The sequence below is a fragment of the Lampris incognitus genome, chromosome 8 (assembly GCF_029633865.1).
Source record: "Lampris incognitus isolate fLamInc1 chromosome 8, fLamInc1.hap2, whole genome shotgun sequence".
NCBI lineage: Eukaryota > Metazoa > Chordata > Actinopteri > Lampriformes > Lampridae > Lampris > Lampris incognitus.
The window spans coordinates 4,017,378-4,029,673 of NC_079218.1; the positions used below are offsets into that span (position 1 = coordinate 4,017,378).

A 12,296-nucleotide genomic window follows, 5' to 3' on the forward strand; every position below is an offset into this window, starting at 1 on the left:
CAACTTGTGAAAATATTTGGGCTGAACGCCAGTCCAATTTAACACATACACTGGCTTTGTTGCATGTTCTTAAGATAGTCCTTGACTGACAGATCTTTTGACAAAGAAGTGAACACTTCATTTGCTTCTTGCAGAGGAAGGAGGGTAAGGGAAAAATACCAAATCCAACTGAATTATGTTGCACTATACCGAGAGTGACGGGTTCAAGGTTGGACTCAGGCACAGAAAGAGTAGACTGAAGCAGAATAATGTTCAAAATCAAAAAGGCCTTTATTTTGCAAAATGTGAAAACAGAAAATGGGCGACAAGCCAAAAAGCAAACTCAGGATCTCTGTCCAAATTGGTAGAACTTAAGCTTACCATCAGCAAAAACAGATATGAAACTAGACAGTGGCGATTGCTAAGAGATTGTTACTTGACAAACTGGAAATGACAGTGAGAAGTGGCATGGCTGAAGTAGAGTTGTGATTGGGATGATATGAAACAGGTGTGAGTGATAAATCAATCAAGTTGCCTTTTTTTTTTAATAGCGCTTTTCTAGCTGCAACAGCCACTCAAAGCTCTTTACAATGAATTCACACACACGACATGGAAGTGTCAGAAATAATGGTTCTGTGTGACTGAAAGAGACATGCTGCATCCAGCAATATTGAGGTAAGGACACCAACTTATTCTCAAAGACTCTGGAGGCCTTGGACACTACTATATAGAGACAATGGCTGGGACATGAGTGTGACAGACTGAAAATACATTACATTGGAAAAAAAATCAGACAGACAAACCAGAAGAGGGAGGAACAGAAGGGTATGAATGTGGCAGAGTGCACATCCATGGCATAATTTCCTTTTCTCACACTGCAACAAGCATCAGTGATGAGTAGACAATCCATTTGCAGCCACTTTTACTTGGCCTGTAAAATACAACACAAATGGAGTGCATTAGATAAAGAATGACAATGGTACACTACTTTACTAATGACATGTGACAGTTGAGGGTAATGATAGTAGATAAACTAGGAAAGGAAACAGTGAATTAGAATACTGATAAAGCGGTTCTGTTCAGTAAAGTATCAATCTGCCATAGGGTTAAGAAACAGTGGCAGGAGAGATGGGATAAAGAGTCAAAAGGAAAACTCTTATACACAACACACAGTGGGGGCTGAAAAGCCATTAGTAAGAAGCCATAAAGAGGAATGCAGAATTAGCACACTAAGATTAGGTCATACAAAATTAAATTCCTCATTACAGATATTTGTTTTATTCTGTTCTTAAACTATACAGAATGGATGGTTAAAGCACTTGGAACTTGCTTATGTCTTTATTCACAAACAGACTGCACATTACATTCAGCTCTAGCCAGCTCACTCGTGTGTCACACTCAAATTGGTCCCTGGAACAACAATACTATTGTTACCTTTTTTTACAGTAAAGTACATATACTGTTAACATATCACTTATTCTCAGTGATCAATATTATTTTAAAAAAAACGTATGCTTAACATCATTACGGATATGAATTTCAGTATTATAACCAATAAAATCCTCTTTTTCAGAACTACCATGTCACTTAAGTTATAAATGCAGATACACATAACCAAACATTGTATTCAAATAAACTGCATACATTCAGCTCTAGCCAGCTTAGTCTTGTAGTGTCACACTCAAATTGGTCCCCGGAACAACTACGTATACTGTTGTTACAATACTGAAGTATCCAACAGAGAATGGGACTTTTGTCAGGAAAGAGACAGGTGTACAAAACTCTTGTGAAAGACTATATGAGGATCTGAGACTCAAACTACGAGATTGTTCTTTATTTCAAATTTTACTCGTTCATCGTCAAGTTTGGGTTTTAACAGCCTATTTAAAATCCTACGGGAAACTGGATTGAAGTTTTAAAGCATTACCATTTATATCCAGCAGGAGGCGGCAATGCTTTGCATCTGTCACTAAAAATAGAAAAACCAAGAAGAAAAGACGCAGAAGAAAAATACGCTCTAATTTGCTTGCTAAAGTTTCTGCGTGTTCATCTGTCTTTATTGAATTTTATTCTTCACCATTGCTGTCGTTAGTTTTAGTGTAGCGAATTAGGGGGGCAGCCCAGATACCGCCACAGCCGGGACGCGAACCCGTGTCTCCCACTCCACAAGCGACAACGTTAACCAGTCGACTAAAGGGTCCGACCCGTTAGTCAAGGACCAACGTGTCTACTTATCCATGCACGTTACACTAGTGTTGTAGTTCGTTGTGTGGCGTTAGAGATGACAAAGTTGGCTAGTTAATGTGTTAGTTTTTTCCAGTTGGAGTCTTTTCAGATTCAGTCGTAAAATCAAATACACGATGGTGAAAATAAAATGCGCTTTTCAAGGGTGTCCGAACACGACGAGGCTGCTTGGTTTTGCGACTGATCAGCTGGCTCGCCGCTGGCTAGGTGTACTGGCTCGCCCAGAAGACGCCAAGGCTGAAAACCTGCGCGTTTGTGCCGATCACTTTTCCCCGGAATGTTTCAACAGTTACACCCTGGTGCAGATGGGCTTTGCTGTCCGGCTTCATCTGACCAATGATGCGGTTCTGAACCCTTCACAAGGACTGCAGGTGAGTGTGCATGTAGTCAGCATAATATTTCCGATTTCTATGGGGTACTAGTTTAGCTCGCCAGGTAAACTCAGTCGACTCTGTGCATAACTGTAGTCCACTGACTTCCGGTTTCTACTGCAGCGGTCATATACCAGTTTCCTGTTTGTTGGCGTGTGCCGTTGACCATGGTAAATTTTTCGCGATGCCTGCAAGATTTACCATGGATAAATGTCAACGACATGCACATTGTACAACTTGAAACTTTTCACCCATTTGCTGGTAGGTGCAGGTCAAGTCAATTTTATTTGTATAGCCCAATATCACATATTTGCCTCAGGGGCTTTACAGCAACACAACATCCGGGTGAAAGATGAAGGTTTGTCGACAGTTCTGTGCATGTCATTGACATTTATCTATGGTAAATCTTGAAGGCATTGTGGAAAAAATGGCTGTGTCAATCACACACGCCTACAAACAGGAAACTGGTATGACCACTGCAGTAGAAACCGGAAGTCAGTGGACTACAGTTAGTCATATTCACTTTTTTAGTGTTGAACGGCATCCATTCCGATACCATTTGAGTGCCCTGTCCTGCCGTTAGTGTGGCACAGAAATGAGTAATGCTAGGGATGTGGATATGACCTGATTTCCCTGTTTGAGCACTCAAATGAAATCGAGTACACGGTCCCCCATGCACATGTACTGTAAAGTAGCGGTTAAGTGTCACGTTAGTGTAAGTCTATAGCTTTATACCAATGTGCAATCTATAAACACCACTGCAATGCATCCTGTTTATCTACAGTCCAAGATCCTTAGAGAAATGGCATGCCAGACTGAGGTGAAGACTGTCGACATTGGTTGTCAGACTGCCAAACCGAGCTGACTAAAAAAAAAAACATGTTGAGACCGTCAGCACAGGCTGACCAGAAATCCTGTAAAAGAGGCAAGGTAAGAGTCTAGAGATATGTTAAGTCTACCATTTTTTGCTGATTATCTAGAACAGGGGTAGCTAACCATGTGCCATGGAGAGTTTTCATGGAGGCTTTCATTCCAGCCGGACTCCACACCAGGTGATTTCACTGATAGCAACCCTTCAGCCAAAGACTGTATCAGTGACATTACCTGGTGTCAAGTCAGGTTGGAATGAAAACCTGCATACACATGGCTCTCCATGGCACATGGTTAGTCACTGCTGATCTAGAATATAGGTCTTTGCATAAATAGCTCTAGATTGCATTTTATTTTGCATTTTGTGTATCCTACCAACATGGCCAGATTAACCTGCCAGGGGCCATGGGGCAAAAATGTACTGTGGACCCCTACTAATTTGACTGATTGTCTAGTCTTTCCATTGTGTATGTACCCCGGCCCCTTTAACTACTAATTGAGTACACTGCACACAGAGAAAATAGCCACACCAATCACACACACTTACAGAATGACAGAAAAGAACTAACGGCAACTGTCAACAAATGAGAGAAAGCGGGACCTGGCACATCAACTCAACATACATCATGGATGATATGATTATAATCATATCAAGAACATTTTCTTTCTGGACAGCAAAGGTTTCCTCCTTGCACACCTCCCATGTAGATCAAATATGTGCAGTCTCTTTCTAATGGTAGACTCATGCACTTTGACATCAACAGCAGTAAGAGCTACCTGTAGGTCTCATGATCAAGTTTTGGGGTTCTCAGAGACTTCATTCAGCATCTTGCAGTCTGCTCTGTCTGAACTTGCTGGGGCAGCCTGGCCAGGACAAGTTGGCAGTTGTTTGAATTCTTCTCCACTTGTAGATTATCTTCTGGACAGTGGAATGATTAATTTCCAGTTGTTTGTAGATCTATTTGAATCCCTTCCCAGAATCATAGGCATCTGTAACCTTCTTTTTGACGGCCTCAGAGAGCTCTTTCGATATAGGCATGGTGATACCTAAATCTTTAAGCAACAAAGAGCAAACTAAATTTCTGAGGTTTGAATAAGACAGGTTCCTCCAAGATCCTTTCTAACTGTGTTCTAATCATTTGCAGGTGCTCTGGTGCACCTGATTCTAATTTGAGGTATTTCAAGTGGTGATAAATGTAGGGCTGTATTTACTTTTTCCACATGTGAAATTTGCATTTATGTTTATTTGAATTATACAGTGGACTACAGAATGTAAATGTTGCATGATATTATCACCTTTGTCTATCAATATTGTTGGACTAAAGATCAAATATCCATGTTGAAAAAGTCATCTCTTTACATGGGGTGTACTTACTCTTTCACATGACTGTTTAAGGGCATATGAATGATCTAATTTCTAACACACGTCATTTGTTCATCAATACATTCAAGTGCAAAAACCAACCGAAAATAGAGGCACAGGCACACTTTCAGGAGCAACAACTAGTTTGAATAAAGAGGCCACTTAACTAAATCCAGGATGCATACGTGCATCCTGGATTGTGGCTCTCGTCAAGGAAACGATGGGGGGCACGGCACACATATTGAACCAGAACCTACATTTTGCTTTCTGTTTTTCTGTACCCTAATCAAGGTAGAAGGTTTAAAGCTATATTATTCAAATGTAGTCTAAAATATAAGCTTTCCTTTGTGCAGTAGACTATTCCCAACTGCCATATTCAACTGGAAGAAAGTCCAACCTGTTGTTTTGGATTGTTCACAGACTCCAGCTGGCTGGGATGCATTAGAATGAAAATTCCAAAAGGTTGCACTTACAAGGGGGATTACGGTATACTGTGATTATACCCAAATACAAAAGACACAGTAGTCCCTTTTGAAGAGGCATCCAATGTTTGGTAAGTTGTGTCTTGTAAATGAAATTGTGTGAAAATTGTCAGTCATGTTGTATCTCTTGATTAACGTTTCTTCACCACACTCATTCAAAAAGGTATCATGGACAGTATCGATGGTCTCCTGTACAAGCATGTTGTGTAAGAGCCTGAGGCACATTGGGATCTTTTGGGGAAAATGAAAGTGCCAGAAGACCTGTGTGCACAGTTGGAGCAACCACACAAGCAGGAGATATTTTCAATACATCAGTACATCAGTCACGATTCAGGAAACATTAGGTGACATTTTATTTTGATTTTGACCAGAAGTGGACTGAGTGAGTTTCAGAAAAACAATCCAGTCACTTTTTTCCTTCGCAAACCCTTTATAAATGTAAACTGTGATGTTTTTTCCATGTCTAATTGTTTTTAATTTTTCTTTCTTGTGTAGTGTTTCCTACTGACTGAGGCTATCGAAGGATAAAAAGGCATCCTTTACCTGTGATCCAGCCCGAATGTATGTGATGTATGCTTTACAAGTAGGGCGGAAGATAATTCAGTCGCCGACAATGTCAGGGTTCCCACGTCCTGGAACATTTTGATGATGATGCAGTTTTCCAGTCAAAGAAAATCATAGAAAGTGGGGAAATGGCCCAAATGTCCTAGTAAATAAGTAGCTGCCCTGCAGTATATTATGTGCTAAGAGGATCGCTTGTTCGATGAACTCTCTTCCTCTGTGAATTCAGGTGCATCTACCAATTCATTCTTTATTTCAGACCCCCGTAAATCACTGCCTCAGCAGCGACTGTTCTTCCCGGGGTCTAACGGTACAACAGCTGCCATTTAAAAGTCAACAAGCAAAAACAGAACATATATCAACATGACAACAATCACCAGAAACATTCACACAAAACTAAACTTATCAAACAGCTTTGAGCACTACACGAAATTCTATATACCCATCATACCCGATTAGACCAAAACAAAAACAATTGCCGTAAATGAGAAAAAGATTAAAATAAAGCAGACATAACTCATAACAGAATACAGTAAACAGATGTAAAAACAGACCTAATCTAAAACAAGCCTTTTCTGCTTGAGGCTGAGAGAAGATGTAGATGTAGGTTGTCTTCTGTGTGGAGTTTGTATGTTCTCCCCGTGTCTGCATGGGTTTCCTCCCACAGTGCAAAGACATGTAGGTCAGGTGAATCGGCCGTACTAAATTGTCCGTGTGTGTGTGTGTGTGTGTGTGTCGGCCCTGTGTGATGGCCTGGCGGCCTGTCCAGAGTGTCTCCCCGCCTGCTGCCCAGTGACTGCTGGGATAGGCTCCAGCATCTCGCAGCCTCGACTGGGATAAGCGGCTTGGATAATGGATGGATGGAAAGAGAGGGAGCCTTGCCTGTCAGTGTTCTACAGTCCCCAGTACAGAGACCCCACTTTCCAGTTGTTGTTGTGCACATCAGACATTGAACATCACTTTTAATGTATAATCTGTCCAGAAAGATCTCATTTGTTCTCTGCAGTAATTTAATTTATTACATGTGTAATTGGTGTGTTTGTTGTGCTACTGTACAAACACAGTAAGTACTGAAATGTGGAATATGTGCCAAGTAACTTCCACTCATCCTAATAATGTTCGTTTTGTTGTTTTTATTATTTACTACTGTTTTAATATGTTCGACCCCAGACGTTGTTGTCGTAGTAAATCTTTCATTTCTGTTTCCATTTGTATCTTTATTACAAACGTACAGGCATCTTGAGACATAGCAGCAACCCAGGAAGTCGTGTGTTGGACATGTTTTCTTGAAGTAAAATCAAACTGGGGTTGTGTTCATCATTTTAAATGACCCAGACATTTGTTGGCTTTGCAGCGTTGTACTCGTGCCACTTCCCTGCTGCACATGTTTTCTGTGGGAGTGAGTGACGGTATGGAGTCTGGGTTGTTAATGATGGATAGCCATACAGCAAATGTATTATTAATAAACCATAACCAAAAATAGATGTTTTTTAGCAGCGGTCTGATAAAGGAATATCAGTGGGTTTATTAGTGTAAAAGAAGTCAGCAGATGCAATAAAACTTAAGTAAAGCCACTATGTTGTCTTTGTAACACTCATTAGCATCTGCCATGCTGTCCAACATGTCCATAGCCTCAGTCGGGCCCAGAGATGTGGAGCAACCCAACCTTGCAGGCCAGCAGCTAAAAATATTCTTAATTTAGTTTAGACTGACAGATGGCTTGGACAGCATCAAGTCATATAAGTTGGGTTTTGCACAACTCTTAACCATATAGAACTGACTCAGATGTGGCACGGGGGTATGCACCCACATGACTTAGAGGAGGGTATATTGGACAATGGATTGAAGCATTTAATTTGGGATTTTATTACAAAACAACCTTAATAAATTGTGTGGCAAGTAATTCAGGCTTCAGACTAAGAGACTGATCAGACCCCATCTGCTGTGCTGAGGAGATGCCCTTCCTACCATCCACCCAGACCGCCACCATTTATGTTTCGTTAGCTTGGACCCAGGGTGGTACTTTCCAAAGAATATGATCTGGACAGGGATGGGCAGCAAACAAGCGTTTCCGAACCCTTACGGTCTCTCAAAAGGTGACTTAAAAAATGTCAAATCGCTTCACAGCGGGCACTGAGAAAAAACTGCAAACTCAAAAATACGGCAAAATGACAACTTTGGACTAATTGATAGGGGGGAAAAGTGTTGTGTTCTCTAGGAGCAGTTGAACAAGTGTTTTGTGTTTTCAGAGACGGCTAGCAGCACACAGAAAGACCTCCACAGAGAGCTGTCGGCCCTGCGTGTGGTTCTGGAGAACGTCACGGTGATGGCCTCCGCATCCAACCTGTCACAAGTACAGTGGAAGGTATGAGTAGCCCCAGTTATCTGTTACCTAGCAGACGGGTTAAATCTACTCAGTTGTAGCATTACCCAGTTTTACAGGATTCATTTCATATTGCCAGATTCATTCCTCTTGTCCTATACTTATTAAAGTACATTACCTTTTTTTAACAACCTGTGTCTTATGTTGGTAGTTTTTGCCATTGTGCATGATGTTATATTGCTTACTGGCTTCAATGTTGAGATTTTGGGCGTGGGAGCACCACTAGACACAGCTTTACAATGGTGTCTTCTGGGGCCGTGGGGTATGATCCTTAAAGCTGCTTTTACAACACCGAAAAGAAACCCAAGGGCGGCACGGTGATGCAATGGTTAGCGCGGCTCACAGCAAGAAGGTCCTGGGTTCGAGCCCTAGGGTAGTCCATAGGGTAGTCCAACCTTGGGGGTCGTCCCAGGTCATCCTCTGTGTGGAGTTTGCATGTTTTCTCCGTGTCTGTGTGGGTTTCCTCCAGGTGCTGCGGTTTCCTCCCACAGTCCAAAGACATGTAGGTCAGGTGAATCAGCCATACCAAATTGTCCCTAGGTGTGTGTGTGTGTGTGTGTGTGTGTGGGCCCTGTGATGGTCTGGCAGCCTGTCCAGGGTGTCTTCCTGCCTGCCACCCAATGACTGCTGGGATAGGCTCCAGCATCCCCACGACCTCGATTGGGGTAAGCGGCTCGGATAATGGATGGATGGAAAAGAAACCCTAGTGCCTCAGACAGTGTCATTATCTACGTCGTTAGTGGGCACTAATCCCTCCGTCAACTCCATCCCGCCATCCATTCCTTGTCAACAAAAAGGAAAACAACAGAAGTCCGTTTTACTCTACCATCGAATTAGAAGTTTTCAAACATATAATTTGTATTTCTGTGATTATTGCTTTGTCCACTCGGGTGGATGCCTGATAACACAGTGGCAACAACATGTCAGGTTTCAAATTAATTTTCCCTAAAGACTGATTGTTCTCCACAGTTGAATAGTGTAACAAGCTGAAAGGTGACTCATTGTGGTATGAGACTACTCATGTTTTCATACTGCCTGCTTTTTTAAAGATCATAATAACTGTAGTGACAGATTGTTTGCAAGCATGGTGTAACAGAAGGCTGTGACAGTAAGCGGTAGCTTACTTACTGTATGATGACAAAATGGAGTAAAAGAAGCGAACCACTCAAAACTTCTGATGACATTCCCTCCCTGGTCGACAACATGCCTATTACACCTCACCAGTCTTGCCCACTAACAGAAAATTTCTTATGCCAAAATCACTCATGCCAAGCAGACACACTACAGATGTTGTGCCAACCTTTGCTCTTTGTTTCTCTATTCAGCTCCAGTCCCTACCAGTGCAGCCCCACTACCTTGATGGTTTTGAGGTCCTGTATCGTTCCCTGCTGCCTGCCAGCTCTGATTGGGCAGCAAAAAGGGTGACGGTGCCTAACTTCCAGACACAGGTTGGCCCTTTAAAGAGAGGCTACAAGTATGAGTTCAAAGTTCGCCCCTATGGCAGCAACTTGTATGGAAGGGAGAGCAACACCAGGCACCTGAGAGTCCCCGAGATGGGTGAGAAATGTTCAGTGTCTGGCTGATAGAGTGAGGAGACTGTCCATCTGGCTGATTCTTGAAAAAATATTAAATCATTTGTACCATGTTTTTTATTTTCAGAATATGTACTAAGCTGATAATTTAATACCCTGCCATCTCCCCACAGTACCCAGTGCCTCGCCACTCGCTGTCACCATGGACCCAGAGCACAACAACACCATCCACCTGAGCTGGGAACCACCCCCTCAAGAAACCTTCAACGGTATCATTCAGGGCTACCAGGTACCAGACTGCTGTGTAGCATCATGTTAGCTTTGGTTGAACTGTGTAGTGCTATTTTGCACGAAACAAGGGTTGCAGATTTGTCCCCTGTTAGTTGCATTGTACACTAGACTGTAAGCCGCAGCTTTGTGTCCAGTATGAAGGGAAAAAAAGAGTGTTAAAATGAAACCTACCTATGTACTACATGAGTGGTGAGTATAGTATAGGGATAGACTTCCAAAAAAAATTCCGAACTATTCCTTTAAATCCACCTCAGCCATGAAAGAGAAATTGTACAGTGCAGATGACAGAAAGGACAGGTTGAGGAGAGATTTTTGAGTCTTTTGATGTTGAAGTCATGGATTGTATGAAACGGGGTGCCACTCATGGGACACTTTCTCATGCTGTGTGTGCTGATCACCCTTTTTCCTGCTCATTCTTGGGCCTTTTTGGCCATACAAATGTGTGCATGTGTCTTTCCATCCAGGTGTGGTGTGTGGACTCTGAGAGGCAGCAGTACCAGAACTGGACTGTGGACAGTGGCCATCACATCCTTGACATCTCTGCTCTCACCCCAGGGAAACAGTACTGGGTCACTGTGGCAGCCATCAACGGAGCAGGGATAGGGAAGCAGAGTGACCCTCATGGATTTGTTATAGGTCAGCAAAATGGGTTTTTGATGTGATCTGGCAGTCAGTACGGCAGTCAGTAGGGTGGGGCGATACTGAAAATCAAATCAACATTGCAAAACTTTTTGTTTGTGACATGTATTACAATATTAAAGAATCAAAAGGAGTTAAAGAATTACACCAGATATAATAAAGCCTTTAAAGCGTAACTAAACCCTAGATCATTTTAGTGAGCTTGCTGACATCTACAGGTTAAAAACCATCTAAAGGTTAAAAACATGGCAGGCTGGTCTTGAAGTTAGCATAGTAGGATAAACACAGCTGCAGCTAATAACATCAATAATGGCTCTGTTGGATGTAGGTTTGCCAAAGAACCAACATTGACAGCACAACTGATAATTGTTAGGGCTGTCTCCATCTGTCTGTCAGTCTGTCAATCCATGCTGGTAGGTGTGCTGCTACACCTAAATCAAACGGGCATTATTAATGTTATTAGCTGCGGCTGTTTTTATCCGGCAGCACTAACGTCACAGAGTACCAGCAGCAGCCTGAAATGTTTGGGTTTTTTCCCCCCTTTTTCTCCCCAATTGTATTCTGCAAATTACCCCAGTCTTCCAAGCCGTCCCGGTCACTGCTCCACCCCCTCTGCCAATACAAGGAGGGCTGCAGACTACCACGTGCCTCCTCCGATACATGTGGAGTCGCCAGCCACTTCTTTTCACCTGACAGTGAGGAGTTTCACCAGGGTAGCATGTGGCAGGATCACGCTATTTCCCCCAGTCCCCCCCCCCCCGAACAGGGACCCTGACTGACCAGAGGAGGCACTAGTGCAGCGACCAGCACACATACCCACGTCCGGCTTTCCACCTGCAGACACAGCCAATTGTGTCTGCAGGGACGCCCGACCAAGCTAGAGGTAACATGGGGATTCGAACCGGCGATCCCTGTGTTGGTTGGTAGGCAATGGAATAGACCGCTACACAGATGCCCCTCTGCCATGTTTTCAACATTTAGATGGTTTTAAACTTGTAGATGTCTACAAACCCACTAAGATGGTGAAGGGTTTAGTCACTTTAACTTTCAGAGCCCTATTTGCAAGGAATTGTTCACTCTAGCAATGATTAGGGGGATTTTAGAAGGGCAAATAAAGTGCACATCTGTATATTGTGACGTGGATTCTGAGATGATATACTGTTCAGCCCTAGCTATCACTAATTCATAACATCAGTATCAGAATGTTGTATACATGAAATACAATCTGTGCAATCTACGTCATCAGTGTAGGATTTGACCACAGTGCCAAGTATTGACTACTCTAGATTTTCTGATGTTGTCATTTCTTGTTCTATCCCCCTACCAGTCATTTCTCTTTTTTTTTTTACTTCAACACCCACTTCCTCTTTCCCTGTTAAGAGTCCAAGAAGGGTGGATTCCCTCTGTCAGAAAACCTTGGTGGGGATCTGTCCAAGGTCCTGGCCCTGCTCAGGGACCCAGTGTTGATCGGCAGCATTGGCGCCCTCGTGTGGTGTGTCCTCATGGTTATAGCTGTCTGCCTATTCAAACGCCACTCTAGGACAGGCAACATGGGAAGAGGCCTCAGCAAAGTTAAAGGTG

General features: G+C 42.8%; 1 protein-coding gene across 1 annotated transcript in view; it reads left to right on the top strand.

Moving 5' to 3' along the window:
* Nucleotides 1–12,296, top strand: part of robo4 (roundabout, axon guidance receptor, homolog 4 (Drosophila)) — a 40,942-nt gene that overhangs the window by 13,403 nt on the left and 15,243 nt on the right. Inside the window, exons 7-11 of the mRNA XM_056285203.1 lie at nt 8,120–8,235; nt 9,579–9,810; nt 9,959–10,074; nt 10,541–10,712; nt 12,096–12,293. Coding sequence (XP_056141178.1) covers nt 8,120–8,235; nt 9,579–9,810; nt 9,959–10,074; nt 10,541–10,712; nt 12,096–12,293 — 834 coding nt within the window. The remainder of the gene's footprint in view (nt 1–8,119; nt 8,236–9,578; nt 9,811–9,958; nt 10,075–10,540; nt 10,713–12,095; nt 12,294–12,296) is intronic.